The following is a 24,198-nucleotide window of genomic DNA, read 5'->3' on the forward strand; positions in this document are numbered from 1 at the left end:
ACTCCAGTGACACTAATACTTACTTCATTGATCTTTTAAGTGGCATGATGATTAAATTGGGCAATGCTCCTGACCAGGCGCGGCTCATCGTTTCTATACTGGGGAAGGCTGCGGTATTTATCGATCGGAGCCAACATAGACCTCGGGTGACGCTACAGATTTCTGACAAACAACTAAGAATTCAGGGGGAGGGGGGGTGGGCAAATCACTCTCTACCCATAATTTTATGTACTGTATCTTCTATAATCAGGTATTAAATATCATTAGAAGGTAACTTCGAGTTAAAATCTTTGGTTAGTGTTTTTATACGTCATCATTACGTTTTCTGACACTCTGCAGCAAATCATATGAAAAGACGCATTTCGGAGAGATCTTTAATGCGATGAATGTTAACTTCGCGGCTGCTTAATATTTTTGGTGTTTTCAGTTCTAAACTTAAGGCGTTTATTGTGGTTTACCTCCAAAGCTCAAAGTTTACGAGTTCGCATGATGATACTGTGATGTTTTGGGGACGTCACAGCTCTTGTGCAAGTAAAACTCACTAAAATCTTGAAAAATATGCTCCGAAAAAGAAACTTGCAAATATCACATGGTATCAACAAAAGCAGTCAGCATCAGCAAGCAAGGAAAGTAAAGTAATGGGACAAATTTCGCGCGCTTTGTCCTCTAATCACTTATGAAACTCTCGCTAGATGGCAGTACTGTCATGTTACTGTAGTCTAGTGCACTCTGGCAGGATATTCGCAAACTTATTCTAAATGTGGATGAAATAACCAATGGCAGAAACAAAACAACTATGTAAAATATTATCAAAACAATAATACTAAACGTCGATTAATGACGCATCGAAGCGTAGTAGAGATGTGCACAGATAGAGATTGGATAGCGAAGTTTCGGCCACTCTACATTCCTTTATTACATAGATAACGGAATGTGAAAAACGTGTGGTGGTTGGTATGACACCCTTAGGCTGCAAGCTCTGAGCCTTCGGGTCACCCATAAATAGCAGTACTATGTAGAAGCCATGCCCCCAAACCGCTACTACATGTAGCTTATGGATGTTCCAAGGCGCAGCCTAAACACTACTAACCGTACGGAAAACATCTATCGATACAAAGAGTTCCAAAAACGTTGACCGTCCTTATTTTAATAGGAATGGGAAATATGGAAAATTCGTCCTGATAATTTAAATTATGTAATACATTGTTGCGAAATTTTCTTTAACATATATTTTGGGGCGGCTCCGCATCAGAGCCTTTAATTACGAGCCGCGCCTGCTCCTGACTTTTCCTTTTTAAAGGAACATTTGAAAATGGAGTTAAACATTTCAGCTCTTGCTTTGCTACCCTCAGTTTCCGTTCCTGTCTCATTCACTAGGGACTGGACACCAACTTTGATGCCACTAACAGCCTTTACATATGACCAGAGTTTCTGCATGTTCTATGAAATTTCATTTGACAGTATTCTGCTATAGTAGTCATTGGAGGCATGACATATTGCTGTCTACACAGACAAACACATTTAAATCAGCAGCTCTCTACATGTAGCCCTACGTTTTATTTTACACCTATTATACAGTAATCTCCTTCTCTTCAGAAGTTTCTTTACACTGACTGTACACCACGGAGGTTCCTTCTAGTTATGAACTGTTCTACGGGATATATACCTGTCCAGTACATGGTCCACTATTTTTTTAAACTTGAACCATATTTCCACTACATGCTCCTGCCCTGTGCTGTAAGTTTGAAGTTCCTCATTGAGATATGACACTACTGGCTTTTGCCTAGTTTACTGAACATATATTCTACTTGGTTTAGTCGTCCTCTGTACTCTGGTAATCACTGTTGCCACAACCGTGTTTTGGTCAGTAATATATTTCAGTGCGGACATCCTCAAAGAGGTCTGGTCTATTTGTTGCCATTAGATTCAATATAACTTTGTGACTGATGTTTCAGAGGGTCAGATGGTAGGGACTAGCTGTGAAATAATCTCAATTATTTCACATGCTCTCTGTGTTGCAGGTTTATCCATAGCCTTGCTGAGTGCATTTAGCTACATGCAGCCAACAGTCAGCACTACCCAGCCCCTTCCTTCCACCCCCAACCTTAAGTTACTTAATGTTTTGTTTGCTTGCAGGTAAATGTTTTTGATACAAGTACACACACACTGAAACCTCTGCCCCACAATATACCTGGACACTGGTATATGAGCCAAAACAAAGTGGCCCAAGTCCACTGGGAAAATGGAGTAAAATGTAATAATTCGTTTTCTGGATTTTAAGGGAACAACGTTGCAACAATATGCACAGAGTTGGTGGAAGAATTTGGCACCCTTGTACCATCATGACACAGTGGTTAGGTGCCACATACACTTCCAGAGTAGTCAGCAACGTCTGGCTGATGAAGAACCAAGTGGCAGACCATCTCTGTGTGAAGAATTGAGAATGGCCAGAGAAGTGGAGGCCCCAGTGTTTGAGGACAGCATATCACATCTGTGGTGATAGTGGTGGAAATATTGCAGCTATGATGGGCCAGTTGAGGTGATTTCTTAGCCGTCAAACCACTATGTACGAGTGCTGGGTACACCTTTACGAACCCCAACCAAATGAGCAAAGCGAGCTATGGAAACACATGGATTCAAGATTGCTGGGAAAGACCGAGACCCAACTATCAGGCAAGATAGTAGTAAGTGTTTCTGGTACTGCCACACTATCAGGCAAGATAGTAGTAAGTGTTTCTGGTACTGCCACAGTGTGATGCTAACATATTGTGCTCGTAAGGGGGAGTCCACCACAGGATCATACTACCGAAATCTCTTGATGAGATTACAGGAGGCCGTCAAAATGAACTATTGCAAAAAGTGTGTTTCTGTCCCACAACAATAGTTCAGCTCATTCTGCACAGCACACAGTCAAACATGCTGCTTTCTTGGAATATCAAATTTTTGCCTCCGCCTGTATTCTCTGCATCTGATTATTCAGCTAGAAATCTGGAATTTGTATTGTCAGAGCAAGTTACTCCACAGTTATTGAGACACTCGTATCAGTGTTTAGATTGTTTATAGTAATTAAAAGACTGTATTTACATTAAATAAGTCATTTTTATCAAGATATTTTGACCCCGTAGTTCACCTGTGATGAATTAATTGCTTCAGTACAATTCTTACAGAGTATCAAAAAATAATATCGGGTTATGTCAGATTAGTTCACAGAAGCTAGAAGCTACCCCTCACAAAACCAGTTTTGGTACTGACAAGGCGACCACCTGGCAATTGGTTTTTTTAAAAATTCTTTATATGTATGGTGAACGAAGTTCAGTACTCAAATCTTAATCCCGATAAGCGTGTCCATGTAGCTCCAAAGAAATTATCGCCTTTAAAAGTTTCCAAGTATGGAACAGTGACTGCCAGCCACATGGGTGGTACAGATTAGGTTCCCAGCTGATGCAAACTTTCAAAACAAAGTGTATGTTTATTGTTCTATAGGCATTTCCATGGGGGAAGGGGGGGGGGGGGGGGATGTCAGCAGCACTTGAGACTCGTAATTGCTAGATTGCTAATGCAAGTCTCATTTCGGTCATTCCTTTCATTATTTTTCCCTCCTCCATAGTTCAAATATGCAATAATCCACTTAAAAATAGTCTGCCTCTCCTTTGAATGTGAATGAATTATTTTGACTTATGAAATAGAGTAAACAGCAACAAAAAATTAGCTGTTGTTCTACTTTTATGCAGTAATCGATTTTTAGCATTCTTCTGTCAGCATTCAGTTTATTTTATCAGAGAAGTTGGACATTTCTCTTTGCTGTCTGCAAAATGACTTTCTCAATAACAAAAGAATCGAAATTGTAGAAGCACATGTGAAAATAGGTTCGATTAAGGAAACTCGTGAAGTTTTTGTCGTCAAGTATCTGAATAGACGACTACCAGCAAAGAGAGCAATACAGTGTCTGTATAAAAACTGGCGCACCTACGGATCTGTGCAAAAAGTAAAGCGACAAAGAATTCCTTCAGTTCGCACACCAGAAGCTACTGCGGACATTTGACGAAGAATTATTCAGAGTCCACACAAGTCTACACATAAATTGGCCCAACAGGCGTACGCAAGTAGTGGGAGTTGCCAGCAGATATTGAAAAGTCTATCTGAAGCCATACTGTATGAGGGTTGTGCAGCAATTATGGGAGAATGACAGTCAGAAACATGTGGATTCTGAAAAACATCAGTGATGACAAACTTCCACCATCCCGGAGTAGCTCGGGATAGCAACTTCTGTTACTCAATGGAACGAAAAACCAGTCCAAGTTGCAAATCTTTTACTTTTTATTCATTTGATGACTAGTTTCGGGGCTGGGACCCATTATCAGACCATCATAACAAAGTCAAAAATGGCATTTTCGAAGATGTCAGAAATGTGGAGACCAGGTGGTGAGGAAAGAGCTTCACCCCAAGCCAGCGAGTCTAACCGTCCTGCCAGGGTGTAGCCAGGAAAGGCAAGGCTACAGGGTCATAAGAAGCAGCATTAAATGATCCATTACCAACCGAAGAGACAGCAGTAGACGAACAGCCAGTTTTTTGGGGCTTAATATATTTGTGTAAAAAGAATCATCTCTGATACTGCCCATTCCAATCGAGGGCTTTCCTCATGGACACCATCCAGCCACAGCAAGGGCTGTCTGGCATGGCAGCTGCCACCTGGAGTTCTGATGTTCCAGAATGACAAGCAACCACTCCTACGCTTACACGGAGGACGCAATGGTTCAGTTAGCAGAGGTATGATCCCTGTGCTATCTGTGAGCTCTGCTAGATGGGTACATAACAGGCCCACCACACAGACCTGCAACACGCGCTGGTGACCTAGCGAGGTGGAGGGGCTACTGTGGGGAAGGAAGAGGGGCAGGAGGGGGAGGCGAATCCACCCCGTAGATGCTACAGTAGGAATTGTTCCCCAAATGGCTCACACTACAGAGAGAAAATTTAGAAGTGAAGGTCAAACCCAGAATGGGGACCAAAAATACCAAAAAGGAAAGGTGAAAAGGCATGAGGAACAAAAACTGGAAGAAATACAAGAAACCTGGTGGACAGCCATGTCTACTTTAAGTAACAACACCCAAGAGAGTGGAAGGAGGAGGCAGAGGAGAACAAGTGAGGACAGGTAGGGAGGGAACAGGGAAGGAAATACAGTCCGGGAAGGAAGAATGGGCCGCAATAGCTCAGGGCTCGTGTGTTCACCGTGCACAAACTCAAGAAAGAGCTGTGAGTGCCCTGAGGGGTATTTACAAATTAATAATAACAAAATTGAATACATTATTTTCAATTTTAGCCTCTGAATGAAGATCATAAAATATTTAAAATTGTTTTGGCAGAGTGATTTAAGAAAGCATACTTCTCCATAAAAGAGTATGAGAAATCATGATTTAAGTGACAAAGTTCTGACTAATTACTGACAGACTAAGTTGCAACACATCATTGGTTGAAAGGTTCCTGGATATATAATTTTTACATTATATGTAACAATGGTAGCATGGAGAGCTGCATCAAACCAGTCTCAGGACTGAAGACCACAACAACAAACAACAACAAGATGTAACAATGTGTCACAGATGCGAATATAATGAAGTTTTATGTACCTCGTGTCTCTTGGCTTTACATGGAAATATTTACACCAATTACATGTAAAATGTTCAGTGGTGAATAATCTATTACTTTTATTCCCTATTATATCATAAGAAATTGAAACAAGCATTTTCCCAGACAGCCTTCTCATCACCATGCAACAATAGATCACACTGTCTGTCTTCAGATGCCAACAAGAATACCCCCCTCAACTTCCGATTCACTGAACTGTGGGAATTCTTTCCTCTTGCTGTTTATAATTCGCGCATTACTACTACATTTAAATCTTTATTGTGCGTTTTGTAGCAACTCAATAAAGTTAATTTTTTGGTTTTGTATTAGAATTGTTGTCAATTAACTATATTTATTTTCTGATAATTTTATTTGTGTGATTTAGGACCAAAAACTATGGTGGACTGTTTATTTCCCACCTCTCTTTTATGAGCTGTTATATGTTGCCATAACACATGAAAAAATATAAAAGAAACAGCATTTTGTGTTTTTATTTTACTTACCACAGTGAGAAAACAATCCTAGAAACTTAATATATCATACAGCAAAGAAATGAGCTTGATCAAGTCACAGTAACATAAGCTGCAGAAATAAAAGAATGTGTTCCCACTTCACAAATGACAACAATAGTGATGTCACAAAGGACACAAATTGATTGTTGTAGTAGTTTTTATACATGTGGTGCAGTTTAGCTACATCCCTAGGTGATAACGCATATTCCCAAAATGTTAATACACAGCTGAGATGGCAGAAAGTATGCTTCACAAAGTCTACAAAAGACTTTTCAATTTTGTGGTAAGTTTACTTTTCTCGTTTTGTGGAGGAACTACTCTGCTGGTAAGCACAATTCCCAACAGCTTTTAAAACATTATTTGATGGGATGTACAGTTTCCACAGCCCTAAAACCTATATTTACAGCACACAGGCTTTTTAAAAAAAAAAAAAAAAAAAAAAAAAAAAAAAAAAAAAAAAAAAAAAAAAAAGTGTTATGCAAAACTCTCTTTCCGAAAAAGCATAAGGATAAATTATAATAGCTGCCACTACATCTACAATATTAACTCAGGTAAGGTACTGAACTGGTGAATATAGTGAAACCTCTTTATAACGTTCCTCCATATAATGTTTTCCTCTATATTACATCTGTTTTATTTTTTTTTTTTTCGGTCCCGACCAAAAGCCCATATAAACAATGTTAAATTTTCCTCTTTACTGTGTTTCCTCTATATTACAATTCCCTCCATGTAATGCTCATATTTTTGGAACCCTGGTCAATTATTTACCTCTTTATAACGTTTAAGTGACTGGATGTAGACGCATCATTTTCCGTTCTGTGGATTCACAGTTTGCACCGGCTCGGAAAGCCTGCGCTCAGCGTGTTTCATATGTCAGCGGCAGAACCTGGTCCGGTGACACGTGACACACATTCTGCTTGCGACCTTTTTGATGCCATTTACTTTCACCCATCCACCTACCGGGCCCCTTGTTTTAATTACAAAAAACTAATCATTTGATACATTGATCATTTGCAATGAATATCATATTACACTGTTGTGAAAATTTAAAAGCCATCTATGGCACCATTTGTCAAAGATGATTAGTGGTATCCCGATCTTCAGTAATGCCCTGTAATTATTATTTGGAAGCCTTCCTCTTTATAGTGTTTTCCTCTATACAGTGCTCAGAATTTGTGGTCCCTTGAAAAATGTTATATAGAGGTTTCACTGAGTACTACTGTAATCTCGTTTAAACGATTTCATGTCTGCTAGCAATAAATTTCTTCTAGTCTCCTTTACGGATGAGAGCTTTTGCTAACCAATCAGAGGAAAGTTTAAATTTTTGTGTTATTTGTTACCAGCACAATGAAACTGATATCAATGAGCTAGTTTCATGCAATTTACACTTTCATAACTGCACAGTGTTAGTGATTTGCATCTGCTAATAAGCTTGTCCTGGATGATCAGTAGTGCAGTGAGGTTCACAATTTATTTTACATCCCGCAAATTGCAAGGCAGGTGGCGATTCTGGCATCGGACAAGGGTGAGGCTTTCTGTGACACTACAGCACAATGGAGGGAAAACTGAAAGGACCATTTCCCAATTTTCCTTGTTTAATTGACTGTTGCACAAATGATATTGCATTTTCTTAATGAAATGTGTTAGTCGACCATTATACTACAAAAATTATGCTTCTACATTTCCTGTTCCAGCTCAGAGGCAGTGACAAAAATAGATAAATAAGATGAACAAAACAGAGAGACATTTTTTTCACTGTGTTAAATTAGAGAAGAACATACCAAGAATAGCATCTCCCAAAAATTCCAGGCGCTGGTAACAATCTGTGATCCTGTTCTGTATATAAGATGCATGGCTGAGAGCTTGGAGCAAATATCCTCTATCCTGGAATTTGTATCCTAAAATTTTTTCCAGCCTTGCAGCATTTTCGAGGTGAAAGTCCAATTCTCTGGCAGATCCCGTGCCTAGAATCGGTGATGGTGGTGGACTTTTGAGGATGTTCTGTGGTGAAGCATGTTCTGCGGGCAGGATTTGCAGCCAGTTTACAAACCTGAGTGCTCCTTCCACGCCAAACTCCTGTAATGCATAAAGCTGTATGTCAGAATGTCTTATATGATCCAGAACCTCACATTCTAAACTTATTAAACAATTCCACCATCAGATCTTCACTGCTATTTATGCTTTTATTTCATTTGTTTATTTACTTTGTGTTCCACTGATCCAAGATGAAAACCTGATCGCAGGATACGACACAAGTCAGTTTTACAAGCTTGCTATAGTTATTGCAATACATTTTATGGGAATTTATGTATGTAATACTAATCAAATACATAATTAAGACATACCTACATGTGAACTAGGTTCCCTTACAGAAAAAAACAATACTTAAATACTCTTACATTGATAAACACATTTTAGTAATTCAAAAGAAAAATGCCTTTTACATGCTACACATTAAATTTTTTTTTACTTATCTTGTGCACCCAGACACGTTTCACCTTAGTTACAAGACATCATCAGTGCGTGTCAAATCTGCATCTGATTCATTATTTTTAATCCAAACAGTTTTCTCTTCATGTGGCAAACTGGTTGAAAGTTTGCATTTTTCCTTTTGATCACTATTTTCAACATGCAGCATATCAACATGTAACATATCAACATGTAATGTATAGTATATGGAAACTTTTAACCGGTTTGCCACCTGAGAGAGAGCTGTTTGGCTTAAAAATAATGAGACACTGATCTGACACCCACTGAAAATGCCTTGTAACTAAGGCAAAACACGTATGAGTGCACAAGATTAATAAAATAAAAAAATATAAATTAATGTACAGCACGCAAAAGGCATTCTTCCTTTAAACTACTGTAATTCATACACAGCTCCTGCAAAAATGCCCAGCACAAGAAACTTGTCAGGCGCAGAATTCTTGGTAACTTTTAGATACCTAAATTGTCACGTTGTGGATTAATGTAAATGAACTAGATGATTAACATTTAACAGAACACAAGATGTAACACTCCCTTTTACCACAATTTCATTTGACTTCTCAGTGCTGCAGAAACGTTCCAAATATGTTTCAGTAATTATCACAGAAAAGTTATAATTAATGGAATGTATCAACAACGTGACAAGGCTGCTTTATTAAAATGTGATTATGGTTGCCCCGTACTTTATTAACCCTAGACTACTAAACTCTCATGAAATTTACAATTGCAGTAGGGTATAAAACAGGATGTTTTGTACCTAATTTGATATGTAACATACCACTGGAGATCTAATAATTGTAATTAACAAATACATAACTTATAAATTATGGATTCCTTTGAACAAATTTGGAGAAGTACAATTTCTGATGGTTTAGTAGCAGTGTAACATTCCCCCCATCCCCTCTGATGTTCTAGAGTTAATCTACAGAATGTAAATTACGCAACCCAATTTCAGATGAAAATTCTATACCAGAACTCCGCTGTACTGAATGGTTTAAGAAGTGGTTTACAAAACTGTAACAACCATAGATACAGATAAAAGGCTTGTGGTTCCTGTTAGAGACCTTTTGGTTAAGGTGCAGAACAACTCTCTTAACCATGCTGATCTCTACTTATAACCTGTTCTAACAGCGCCTACGGAACATCTGGAAAATACAGAATTCAATCAACTTCGTTGAATGTTAAGACTGACAATTATAAAATCAACCTATGTCAGCAAATTCAATTCGTGTGTGTTGGGCTGTGTGTTCAAGGACAAATAAATGAGCATTTCTATTCCTTAACTTCCTATTTTGTATGTTGAGACAAGATAACACAAAAATATACATGTAATACTTTCTGCAGGCCAGATTGGTTGAATGCATTTTTTATCTTCATCTTCATCATCATCATCATCATCATCAAGAAGAAATCCATTAGTTGGTTTCAGTGCATTTATTACAATTTTGTTATACAGCTTCTTGGAGAGAATGAATTCTCAGCATTTCTAAATGACAATTCTTATATGTTGTTCACAATGACAAAAGAGAAGACAAAAGAGAATTTTTTATGTAAAGGTCCTCAAAAAACCTGACAACTTCTGAGTATGAAGTCTTCATGAAACCCATTCACATGGACAGATATGTTCACAACAGTTCCAATCACCATCCTAAACAGAAAAAAAGACTTGAATGAACTGGGTAAAACTTGTGAGTCACAGTAATTGGAGTACAAGCTCAGTCATTTAAGAATTACTTTAAGAAGGAATGGATACTCTTTAAAATATTAAAAAAACGAGGTGGGGGGACTATACGCTCTTAAAAAGATCTGGAGCTTACAGTGAAAAAGAATCACTAAAGGGAATATTTTCGTCCCATCTGTGTAAGAAGTCACATACTGCATGGTGCTAAGAACAAACAGCATTGACTGAGTATTTAATCTGTCAAGAGAAGTACTTGAATATTTGAAAACTGTAAAGGAACTACGCATACGGCTTGCCACAGCAGAAGTATATACAACCACTGGCTCAAAGGTACATAGGAACACTGTAAGAAGCATCAATACCTCACCTGAAGAACACAAAGAGCAAATGTCATCTGAGCAATAGGGATAAACTACCTGTAGCAGATCGTGCACATGGAATAGGGGACCACCAAAGTCATTTGTCTGATAGTGGTGTTCTATCAAGATTCAATCATTACTACATGAGGATGTACAAGAGGCCACATTAATTCGAAAGTGCAAAAACAATTTCAAAAGAAAAGCAGGAGAAATGAAATAAATTGTTGGTCTTCGTGCTAAATAAAGCAAACAGTGCCAACTCTTTCACATTACACACTCCACAATACATGTAGACACAACTCTGCAGTCTGCTTACGTTGCCGCCCTTCCGTTACGTGGTTGCATGTGAACAGTTTGGAATGCTAAGCTTGTCTGAGTCAGAAACAGCTAACTGTGATCCTCTGATGAAGTGTACAGCATTTAGAGACCAAACGTTAGTCCCAGATACATACCATTGACCAGTCTAATGCTCATACAATAAAAATCACCAAGGGTGTAAATACTGCAACTGACAGTACACCAATACTTTGCATTCAATTTATTGCATTTGCATTTTGTTACTTATAACTTGCAAGTGCACGTGTTCCTATGTCAAAAGCTTTTGTGAATCATACATGAATCCAAAAAAAGTTAAGTCACAACTATTTTTAAAATACTTTAGCATTTCTTTATATAAATTACTGCTTCAGAAGTTTTCTTTACTATATTACATTTGTAATTATCACTACTGATTACTGAAACATGTGAATAATAAATGAGAAATATGAAAAGTAAGCGAAATTCTTTTGTTTCTGTTAAAACAGAACACTGAAACATGTAAGCTTTTTGGTGAGAAGCCAACTGGTGGCAATGAGTTCTAAGTTAGACTGTATGTCATTTGGATGTGTTAATGAAATGCTGTGGTAATGCAGAATATTACAAAAGAATGACAAGTGTGGAAGATTCAAATTAGTGCCCCATGACATTTCATTTAGTAATGTGTATGACATTAATTGGAACCCTGTAATCCTTTTTGCTAAATGGAATCATCAAATTACCTACTGTACCAAGAACAATATGATCACTTACGGACAATCAACATAAGCTAAGGAGAAGTAGTATTTATTTATTGTAACTTCAGTTTCCAAAGAAAGATAATTTAATTTTCTTGTTATTTCATATCAAGATTTTTGAGTGTAATTATACAGGGTGTTTGACTATTGTAGGTACAAACAAAAGGGTTGAGTATAGGACACTGGAACAATCAAATAATCCTAAAATTTAGGTCTAGAAGCAAACAATTTCTCTGATACAACATATTACAACTGAGTACATGAACACCTTATAACTGAAATGTAGCATCAGATATGTACCTGAGGGCAAACACATTACAGTAAGTGTCCCTGACAGCCACCCTCCATGTAAAGGCAGTTTACTGCACGGCTCCTCATGAATTCCTGTACTTGTCCAAAAACGACAGGCATGTACTGAACACACTGACAACCATCCACAATGCTTTCTCCGAGTTCTTCAGCATTATCAACAAGGAAGGAATACACAAAAGCTTTTGAACATCCCCCCACAAAAGTATCCAAACGCACCCGTACACATTAACACTGTTGTGACATTGGCACAACTGTGCTTGTGCGTACATCATTGTGGGTAAACCACTGATTCCCAGACCTACATTTATCAGGTTATTTGCTTGCTTCATTATCCTCTGTCCATCCCTTTCGATTGCACTTGTAACACTCAAACAACCCGTGTATAAGAGAGAAATTAGAGGGTGTGAATTAACCGGAGTAATTGTGAGCTTTATGTGTATAAATTTTAAAAATAAAAATATAAAGAATTTAAATTACATAATTTTCCATATTTAGCTGCAATTGTTTTTAGTGTACTACTGTGTTGTGTGTCATTATCAAGTGCAAGATTTGATGTCAAACTATGGCACAGAAATACGTCGAAAGTAACAATGCTCTTCTAAGGCTGTTTCACACTTGACAGTGTGTCAATGTCTGTTATGAATAACACAAGTAGCATGATAAGTATATTTGTGTTATTTACATGCAGTTTGTTGTCAGTCCCAACCAGTAAATAACAAAAATCTCTGTATCATGTTACTCGTGTCACTTGTAACGGCCACAGATTTTTACCATCAGGTGCGACACACCCCTACAAGAACATAATCATTTCTATGGAGTAATACGATACCAAATTTTATGCTCGACAATGGTACCTAAGATGAAACTGTAATAGTGCAGCAAAAACAGTTACAGCCAGAAGAGAAAACTGACATTATTGAAAGGATTTATAGAGGCTGTGGACCTGCAATATACATAGTTAAAATATAAGGCGTTACTCTGTAAATAATTACATTGAGGTAGACCCCTATGAGGGCTTCCACAGAGTCGGCCATCGCCTTGTCGTTGACAGTCTGCACCCCGAGGTAGTCCTCCATGGAGGAGTGCACGCTGGGGTCCTGATCCCACTCCCCCAGTCGCTCCTTCACGTCGGCGATCGTCTCGTCGGCCACCACACCTGTCTGCTGCTCCTCCTCTGACAACTCTAGGCGATACAAGAAGTTTGGTGACACATTCTGCTCCAACATTAAACTGCGCACCTTTTTAGGCACGGTGATGCCCGGTGGGAGCCAACCGTCCTTAGGAGTAAAGTCGTGTACCTGAAATTTGGAGGCCAAAGACAAACAGATCTGAAATCTAAATGCGGGATGCACACTACAAAACTGTTACTCTTAAAGTGCAAACTATCACCTCAAAAAATAACATTCCATAATTAATGTTTTTTTTTAATACGAGTACATGTAAGTAGTCCTGGTACAAAATGAAATCCTAGTGTGGCACACTGCTAGAGGAAGCGAAACAAAATAATGCAGACTGTTCTCAAAGGAGAATATTCTACAGTAATTCATTTTCTGCATTTGAAAGGAACGACGCTGCAAATCTGCACCGAGTTGGTGGAAGCATACATTAATATACTGCTTGCCATCCAAAATGCAACACCGAGAAGGACCGGAGATATCACAGCCAAATCGATTTCGGAGATAACATGTCGTACAAAGGTGACACGACTGGAAACAGCACGTCTAGTGAGGAAGATGACTAAGTGTTGAGCGCTGCCGCCATTGCTAGCTACAAACTTTGCTACACGCCTCGCCACTGAAACAAAGGGTCCCCGGGTGTGTTGTTGGGTATAACAGACCATGCAAAGTGACTGTGTATACCAGGAGCAGGTCACAAAGGCACCCTATCGACAGTCAGAAGCATTGCACGTGTAAACTGCGGCAAAGTTTATGTCCGATACATTACAGAATGGCAGAGGCGTATCCTGTGCCATGTATCCAGACACTTCTCACACACAGTGAAGCACAGGTTGATATTGTGGTGCACAGAACTGATAATATGTGAAGCAGTGCAACCTGAAAATGAAGAGTCGGTGATGCAGACCGATGGCACGATTCTCATCACAAAGTATATACTACTCCATGGGAGGAGCCTTATATTGGCGAAAGAATTATATGTTCAGAGGCTGGCAGTACTTTGCAACTTTTGGTGGTATGATCACAGTCTTCAACTTTAAGTCCCTGTTGCTTTGGTTGGCAAACTCGTGTCGATTTAACCTGACCACGAATCTAATAATAAAATAGCAGGACCCACTATTTCCAGTTCCAATACCTTTCACATCCAAGACAAAACTAGCATTGTACATACCTTCTCATTAGCATTGCAGTCATATTCTATGTTCAGTGGTTCAACGCATTATAGCATTTGGGGCACACCTTTGTCAAACTTCCCTCTCAGTTACCGAAAGCAGAGATACAATTTCTTTGCAAGGTGTCTGGACATGTAAAAAAGCACTTACATTGTATAAAAGCACGGAGTACATGCAACAGATTGTCCAATGGCTTCAGTTGTCTTCTCTCTAGTCACTGATAAGTGTCCAGTTTGCTGTGAGTTTGCACTCAAATTGTCTCTGGTCAGTATTAAACACCAATTTGGTACGAATGTCACTGACAGTAATATAGCCTATCACCTACCGCACAAACTTCAATGTTCTCATTCTCACAGCAGTGTCCATAGTGATATCCCATCTTGTAACAAACCGTGTGATCTTACGTGATGCTATTTCTAGCAGTGTGTGAAGTGATGAAGAAAATACGTGCTGGCCATAAAATTAGGGATGGCTACAGCGATAGCCGCTTGCTTTGCCCACACCTTTAAATGGCAATAGTGAGTACCATGCGACATGCCTCCAGGAATTTGGTATTCATCTGCTGGCGAATTATTGCAGCCTTATGTTACACGGTATCGCCAGATTCAAGGGCTGCAACAATTTGCCACACCTTCTCCGGTTTTGTCTTGTGTTTGTATGTGGTTGCTGCTACAGATTTGTGTTTTTTGTCATAATCCTCCGCATAGTTCTGGGTGTGAACTGTTTGTGAATGTTTGTATGTTGTGCTCTGGAGGGGAAACAATTCATAAGAAGTGGAACTGGCTGCCAAATTTTGCATTGGTGACTGAGGGGTATCACTATTGGATGATGCCCTTGTCATCCCATTACTTGTACGATAATCACTATCACACCATAATGTCTGTCCTTCCAAAATGACAGCACCTCCTACAACACATTGCTTCAATCAGTTCGACAACTTCCACGCAATACACCTGTCAATGTAGGTTGGAGCTGTGGTGTCTAGTGGATACCTGTATGTCACCTCCATCATCAGTATTTGTACCACAGCATTGGGATTACATGGCATTTTGTCGATAATCTCACAACCAAATGTTGTTTTCGAAACACCAGTACTGAACAGTCGAACAGGCCTGTGCCCTGACTTGCTACGCACTACTAAGACCCACCGTGAGAAAATTCACTTTCGTATGACACGCACACCACCTTCCACGCACGCACCCTCTCGCATGACCTTGCAACGCACGTCAGATATATTACATGTTTTCTGTCTAGATCTGGAAGTATTTCTGGCGAGTGGTGCACTCTACGTATTGTCCTAACATTTCCCGTTGGGATACACGCATTTTGGCAAATGTATTTAAATACAGTTCTCGTCCTTCGCGGCTCCGGCTTTGGTTTAGAATGTTCATTTCACATTTATTGCAAACTCCATCACTGCACATACTGTGAGTGGACGTCTCCTTTGAGTCTCCTAATCTGGGGGTTGTGAGCAACTATTCCAGGGGTTGTGAGCAATTGCAACATAAGACCCATTGCACACGTTGTTAACGGTTACACGCATGTAATGTGGCACATTATTTCGAGATGGACTTCCATAAAAAGTAAGGGTATGAAGTTATTTACGCTAATGGGAAAGAAAATCTCTCCACCGACAAATAATTCGTGTGGGGTAACGAAATTTTGGAAATACACATGTCTAGGTAACATATTTAACTGATTAATGTTGCTAAATCACAGGTTAATGTGAGAGTGAGGAAAGCCTTTGCAAATGTGAAATGCCGGTACATTAATAACCAATGTGACCGCCACAATGTGGAATGCAAGTACGAAAATGTGCACGCACTGTGTCACACAGGTGCCAGATGTCTGTTTGCGGGACCGAGTTTCGTGACTGTTGCATTTGATCTGTCAATACAAGGATAGTTAATGCTGGTTGTGGATGACACTGGAGTTCTCATCTGATTGTGTCCCGTATGTACTCGACTGGAGACAGATCTGGTGATCGAGGCAGCACGTTGACACTCAGTAGAGCATTTTGTGTTACAACAGTGGTACGTGGGCGAGTGTTATCCTTTCCGAAAACACCACCTGGAATGTTATCATTAATGGCAGCTTACCTGGTCCGATCTACAGCCTGACGTACAAATTTGTAGTCAGTTTATGTGAGATAACCACAAAATCCCATCATACAAAATCACACCCCATACCGTACCTCCAGGTATGACTGCAGATAGGTCGGTTGCAGGCTCTCCACTGGCATACAAACCAACGTACAGCCATCACTGGCACTGAGGCAGAACCGGCTTTCATCAGAAAACTCCATCCTCCACTCAACTCTCGCTCGATACTACTGAAGTCACAAAAGGCGGCAGTTTGAGGTCAGTGGAATACACATTTCAGAGCGTCTAGCTTGTGCTGTCCTTTAAGTAACCAATTTGTAACAGTTTCTTGTGTCACTGTGGTGTCAACAGCTGCTCAAATTGGTGCTGCGGACACAGTACCTTACACTGTATCCTTACAACAAACGGGAAGGTCTTCCCTACCAGTAGCCCCGTGTGGCCGCCCTTTATGTGGTCTCCTCGTGACCCTACCTTCCCGCGAGCACTCCTGCCGGCAAACTTGTACAGCGGCTACATTCCTGCCGAGTCTTTCTGTAATACTGTAGAAGGGACATCCAGCTTCTCGTAGCCGTATTACACAACTTCATTCAGGTTCAGTGAGCTGTCGATAATGGCATCATCGTCGTGTTAAAAGCATTCTTCACCGACATCGACTCACTACGCCCCATATCGAAGGTAACTTATGCTCGTGACTGTTACAGGGGGTATTTAAAGCAAGCCTGATTAACATCCTCATAGTGACGCTACTAGCACCAGTCTCTCGCAACTGGCACGAAGTTTGAACAGTGATCATCTTTCAGACGTAGAAACACGCCTACCTACTTTTGTTTATTTTGCACGACTGCTTGTTAGTGCTGGTATTTTTTTTCCACAGGTGTACAAATATGTTGTGAGCATCTCTCTTGGCCTGTCCAGTGATGAGTTGCCATGTAAAATATTGAGATATGTTGTGTGTAGGAGTAAATTTGATATGTAATTTACATTACCAGAATTTAACATTTCCATGTTTCTTTCTTTTTAAACAGATAATCTGATTATGTCTTCGTGCTAAGTTGAAACTGGTTATGACACCACTTGTGTGTCCTGAGGCCGGAAAAACAGTAAAGAAATGGTATCACTACCTGATAACCGTTACTCAAATTATGTAGTCTAATAAAAAATTGTGACATTCATTGTGCAATGCTATATGAAGTGAATATCTTCAAGACACACTAAAAAAATGAAATCTGCTGCTTGCTGTCTTATTTCTTACCTGAAGAATGCCTCCAAGCTGTTTATGTTTCGCTATGTTATAAAAATGTGAGTTCCCGACGATATAGTTCTTGAATACTGTGAGGGCGCCCTCACTAAGGTGATCAAAATGGATGAACAGGAAGAGGCTGACAGAGAACTTCAGAAATGAGTCTCCCAAAGTCTCCAAGCGTTCAGAGTTGAATACGTCATGACTTGAGGCTGCTGTTAGTGCCTGTAGGAATTAGAGAAAAATAAGGGATAAAAAAATAAAAAAAAAACCTGAATAAAGCACAAAAATAAGAAAGATACAAGTACACCAAAATGTTAAGTATTCAATTCTTTGATGGACCAGAAAAAGAGTGAGGCAAGGCATAAACATACTCATCTCTGAAAGAGAAACATCTAAAGCAGAGATGACAATTAACACATTTGGAGCTTATAGAATGTTCTTCATTGGAATTAACAGAAAGCCAGTGTAATGAAACTGGGAATAATCTACATTTATTTTTAATTGGAAGGCTCATCTCAAGAGAGATTTTTGATACAAGTAACAGCAGGTTACTTTTAATATGTTGGTGTATTTAGTTTCCTGAGTACTTTCACACTACCTACTTATACAGGATATAGCCAGAAAGGACTTTACAATTTTGGAATGGTGTAGAAATTAATTGGGATAACTTACAGTATAAGGAAGTGTATCAATATGTAGCAAAAAAAACCTCAACTTTCACATAAAAGTGTGAAGTGTCATTTTCATTCAATGTGAATTCACTTTGTGATGCGGCAAACACTCTGTCGATAATCAACTTCTTCCAACTCTCATTACAGTAAATCAGGTGTAGTCTGTGCAATGGCAGTGTAGATTCGATTTTTAAAGGGAGGAATAAACACTCGGTCATTAATGAAGCAATAAAGAAAGAAATATGATGGTGTCGAGTCTGGCGAGTGAGGTGGCCACACTATTAGCCCTTCACAGCCAATCCACCAGCCTGGGAAATAATTATCGAGGAAAAGTCAAACTTCCTTGACTTTTTGTGCTGAGAGTAAATTGGTAGGCCTGCTTGGAGGTTCTTTGGTGTATTCAGTGTGAAACTTATACTGAACAGTTGTTATACGGTTCATTTCACAAAACCAAAACACACAGCGAGCGAGCTCCGCACAGTGAAATTAGCCATTCTACCTGTACACTTGCTGGAAGTCCTGGTGGTGGTATGGGGTACTGACACAACAAGTGAATCAAACTTGAGGTCATTTGCTACAAAATGATATATCTAGCAAATCTATGAGTTATCTCAATAAATTTCTATATCATCCCAAAGTTGTAGTCCTTTTTGACTTAACCTGTATTTTGTATACTATTCACTCACAAAAACTGTTACTAGCTTTATTGCAATGCATATATAATATCTGTGTTTTTACAGTGTCTGTATCTTACACTGCAATGTCCTTCAGAAATGCATGCTTGTCTGAAGGAACACACACTGTTTTGACGACTACAGCTGAATTTTGTAGTAATCAATTATGTATATGCTTCAGTGGGCTAAAATGACAATAAAAATATTTGTCTCTACCTCTAGAGCAATCACAAAAAGCAAGCATAAGGAATATAGACAACGTAGCATATATAGGTTTGGGTCGGTCTGGGAGTCGTGCACTGATAGCCCAAGGGCTTAAGATGACCTCTAGCGATAAATGGAAAATCAGGTTTCGAGTCATGTGCCGACACAAATTTTCATGTGTCACTAACAGTGACAACAAAAAGTATTTGCAAGATGCGAATCCATAACATGTTTTTCACAGTATTTTCATATGTACTAACTAGAAAAATAAATAACTGGAGGGCACTTATACCCTGAGAAGTAAGGACCTGACATTGTAGCACATACTTTTGGTGAAATTCCAAGTTAAATTTAGTTTCTGCTAATAATTAGACACATAAATTTAAGAGGTTTTCACACGATGTGCCTGAAGACATGCTTTGAAACTAACTGTTAAAAATAGTGGTGGTGGAGGGAGCTTTTTGACTAGAATGTTTGCTTTCTTTCTGAGGTGGTGTCTGTCTGTTTTCTCCTTTCAGGTCATTTCGAGGTTTCTACAAATGATTGTCTTTGTTTAGAACCAGCAACATTTTCCTGCTGGTGAAGAGAGTGCTTCTCCAATTTAAGGTTTCTTTCGACATTATTTTTCTTTTCCCAACCAATTCGATATTTGCAAAATCTGCAAAATACTGATTTTGACCTTTCGTAGGTCTTCATAGCTGTGTGACCCATAGTTGACAACACTACAGATATTAGTGCAATACTTTCAGTGTGATCAAAATATGTTGATTGGTTGTTTTCAGGTCACTACAGTGCAGAGTGCATAGAATATGAGGCGGCACCTGTCCGTGAGCACAAACAAAGTAGAATTACTACCGGCAGAGGGGAAACAGGCCTCGCCTCCCTCTTTCAGGGCAGCACCTTACACCAGTGTTCTGGATTTCTGCAAAAGCACAAGTGACACATGGGACATAGATAATTCTTTCTGGTGTTGTACGATCATATTCCAATTTCATGACGGTGAAGATCTCACTCATTTCAATACACAAAGTGGAAACAACAAGCAAGGCACAACAGAGCATTTGGTAATGGCTACTGTACAGGAAGTTCACAGCGTCACAAACGAGACAGTTCATGCCTCTACCAGTACTTGATGCAACTACAGTTCAAAACACCTGCCACTTAAAGCTGCCACATTAAAGTGTACACATTTACATGAACTTCCTCACTTGTCTGCTAGTAAAAAGTACGTGATTCCTTGTTCAAAGATGCTAGGTCCCACAGTTGAGTCTAATGCTGCACGACACAGCACGTATCTTACACACACTATTCACGCACCCACAACTGGTATAGTACCGGAGCACTGAGCACACTAAGGAATTATTGCATTATTTTGCACACTGGACTTTGCTAAATGATGTACAATACCAATAACTGAAAACTGGTTACAATTTCAGTATCTAAATTCATAAAACAAAACTATTTCAAACTTTTTCTTATATTTATTAGGCAATTTACCATTATTGCATTTTGAGGCAGAATTCACATCTATGTTTACATTTATCGCAAACGCAAATTTTTCAGATCCTGCTAATAAACTAATAATCATAATTTTTCAATACCACATATGATCAATATCTTCTATTTTAAGTTTTACCATTCAAAAATTTTCTCTCCAATGTGTACCATACGTGAAGTTTAAATGGAACATTTTGGAAAAATTACAAAGAATCACATTACTACTATATTTTTTTAGTGATAATATAAACAAGCATAACTGGTTACTGTCAGTAATACAATATAGCGTATTTTACAGAATATAAGATGCACTTTTTCTTCAGAAAACTGCCTCCGAAATTCATGTGCGCCTTATACTCGAAATTAATATAAAAATGTCCAGTGTTTGATTTAAAACTCCTGCTAGTCTTAAAAATGGCCATATATTCAATGTCATGAGAAATCTATCTCTATCTGGCAACACAGGATTTAACTGGCAGCAGCAGAGGACTGATACGAAATTCAGAGTTTGCTCTTATTTCAGGAGGACTGACTTCACAATTACAACTACTTGATCTCCTGATAAATAAAACATGTAAAGTGTACACGAGAGAGGAATGGAACAAATGGACGAAACCAAACATGAATTCACTCTGAATGGAGCTTTAACACAACCTACAATCAAACAAGTGTGTCGTTGCATAAACAGTCGTGGTCTAGTGTGAGAGAGGACATTATTGTTAAAACTTTCAAGAAATGTGGCAGAGGACAATTACTTATGACGAAGAGAAAGAAGAAGAATGTACAGATGACTATTTTCAGGGATTTTAAAGGTCAGTTCGGTTTTACAAACTGAGATTTTTTTGTCTTGCTTTGCAATTAATAATAAAAACGGTAAAACTTATTTTTTTTTAAAATTGCTTACAAATTAAGGTTCACCTTATAGTGCGTAAAATACGATAACTAAAATTCTGATATTTTCATAAACTATTTTATACAAATCGCCACCAAAGTCAAAATAATTATGTTTAATTTTGTAGGAAATTTCCTGCAGAATGTACTTTTGGATAAAAGGAGACCATACACCAAAAAGCAGAAGCATTGATCTGTCACTAGGCATGCACGAAAGAAAGAAAACTTTTTGAGCTTTCAGAGTTATGCTTTGATGTATGCTCCTACATGATGCCAGCTGTTCTACTCTATCTCGTATATCCTTACTGACAATTCAACACCTATATTTTTCACCAAGTGGTTTTCCTTAATCCACAAGTATTTAATTAAGTTTCATGATAACTGTATTAAAGTTCTCTCTTTGTAACAATAAAAATAATAACTTATATAAATCAAATCAGTGTAATAATTATGAATGAAAGGAAATTATATAAAAAACTGAAATGTTTACAACAAATGCTTTGGAGCATTCATTGTGAGCTCTCTGAATACATAATTTCTTTTGCAGCAATTCTGTTCTGGATGCTGTGCAGGAGAGGAGGAAATTTTGTGAAGTACGCGATGTTAGTAACGTCTGAATTCAAAGATAAAACTTGAAGGATTTCATTTACAACAACAAGTTACAAAAAGGACAAATGAACATCTTACAGCAAGGAATCATTCCCTAGGCAACTGAAGCATCAACAACCATGATCTGAGAAGGTTGAACCAAATTTTTCTGATAAGAAGGCAGCTTTTACCTTGGTACAATGATCTGTTAATTGGTCAAGATATATTTCATTTGCATACATTCGCAATAGTATTATGTGAAAATACAAACTGGTTTATCAATCAGCAACAAAGAAACAGGTTGAGAGAGATTGGTTCAGGAAACACCAGGAGGATAAAGTATGATAAATAGGTGCAGGGGATAAAGAAGGCATACTCCAAACTACATTAAAAGTGATGATTGATTGATTCAAGAGGGTTATGGGACTAAATGGTGAGGTTATCAGTCTCGTGATTCAAAAGATTACATGCATAAGATAGTGGTGTCTGCTGAAAGTGGACGGTTCCAGTCGGAGGGGTCCAACTATACAGTGAGGAAGCTAAAAACACACACACAAGGATAAAAAGGAGGCCAAATCTAAAATCTGGAAAACAGAGGGATAAAAGAGCGGTCTTTGCAAAGGGGTGTGGCCATAGGTCCCAGACCCAGGAAACACGAAGAGAGGCCCCAGCCACAACCACCATGCCCCTGCTCCAGGAGTAAAGCAAAACTTTGTAACTAAAAATAAGAACCACTTTCACATAGGAAACTGAGGACCAGTTCAACCATCTGTGAATCATCTACTAATATTGCAGACCTGGAATCAGGACGGGTATACTTAGTACAAAAGGCCAACAAAAGGGGACATTCCACCAATATATGGGATACCGTTAATCTCATTCCACAACCACATTGTAGGGTGAAGTGTTACGAAAGAGAAAACAGTGAGTGAGCCAACTATGACCGATGCATAGACAATGTAAGACAGTGGATTCCTTCAGAGAGAACCGGAAGAAAGAGCACCAAACTGCAGTAGTCTCCTTAACTGTTCGGAGTTTATTACTGGGAGCAGTAGTGCACTAGATGTCATTCCGCTTTTGAGCAAAAAGAGATCTGATGCGATTCTGCAAATGTGCACCTCAAATCATGAAAGGGAATGGGAGTTAAGTATCTGTCTCTGTAGCCAAACGGTCAGCCAGTTCATTCCCTATATTGCCCATATAACTTGGGACCCAGAGGACGACAACTGAGCAGGTGCGACAAACAAGGACAGAGGGAAGGTCACGGATGGCAGAGACCAAAGGTAGACGAGAGTAGCATCAGTCCATAGCCTGCAAGCTACTCATGGAGTCGGTACATATTAGTACACTGTGGAGGGAGGCCTGAGAAACAAAGTGAAAGGCCCTGTTTATGGCTAGCAGTTCTGCTGTGAACGCACAACATGACCCCGGCAGTAAATGTTGTTCCATACCAGTAGGAGACGTATCCCAACTTATCCACCATTTTAAAACCATCAGCACAGAAGATGATAGCACACTGGAACCTCCTCAATGATGGCACGAACCAGATGCTGGTATATTATAGGGGCAACAGAGACCTTAGGGCCCTGGAATAGGTTAGTCCTAATTCGTTGTCTAGGCACAATCCACCAAAACAGAGATGGAGATCCTGACAAAGGGAAATGTGACACATTCCAACCGGCAATCCCTCCAAAGGGTGGGTGTCAGGAGGCAGACATCCCTCGTTTGCAAAGAGGACGGGGTACACAGGATGGTCAGGGAACCGTCAAATGGCAATTGCATAAGAAACCCTGAGTTGGCTCCATCATATTTGTAAAGGGGAAATCCCCACTTCTGCAAGGAGACTGTCAACGGGACTAGTGTGACAGGCACAGACAGTCAGACGCACCCTATAATGATGAACAGAGTCAAATAGTTTCAGATTGGAAGGAGCCACAGAGCCATAAACCTGCCAAC

At 39.2% G+C, this 24,198-nt stretch overlaps 1 protein-coding gene across 2 annotated transcripts in view; it reads right to left on the bottom strand.

Annotated features, from left to right (window-relative positions):
* Window positions 1-24,198, bottom strand: part of LOC126106471 (endoribonuclease Dicer-like) — a 292,820-nt gene that overhangs the window by 12,177 nt on the left and 256,445 nt on the right. For both annotated transcript variants that reach the window (XM_049912758.1, XM_049912757.1), the window contains 3 exons: window positions 17,727-17,939; window positions 13,018-13,323; window positions 7,916-8,210 (listed from right to left, as the gene is read on the bottom strand). In XM_049912758.1, the coding sequence (XP_049768715.1) occupies window positions 7,916-8,210; window positions 13,018-13,323; window positions 17,727-17,939 (814 nt within the window). The remainder of the gene's footprint in view (window positions 1-7,915; window positions 8,211-13,017; window positions 13,324-17,726; window positions 17,940-24,198) is intronic.

This window comes from Schistocerca cancellata, chromosome 10 (assembly GCF_023864275.1).
Source record: "Schistocerca cancellata isolate TAMUIC-IGC-003103 chromosome 10, iqSchCanc2.1, whole genome shotgun sequence".
Classification (NCBI taxonomy): Eukaryota; Metazoa; Arthropoda; class Insecta; order Orthoptera; family Acrididae; genus Schistocerca; species Schistocerca cancellata.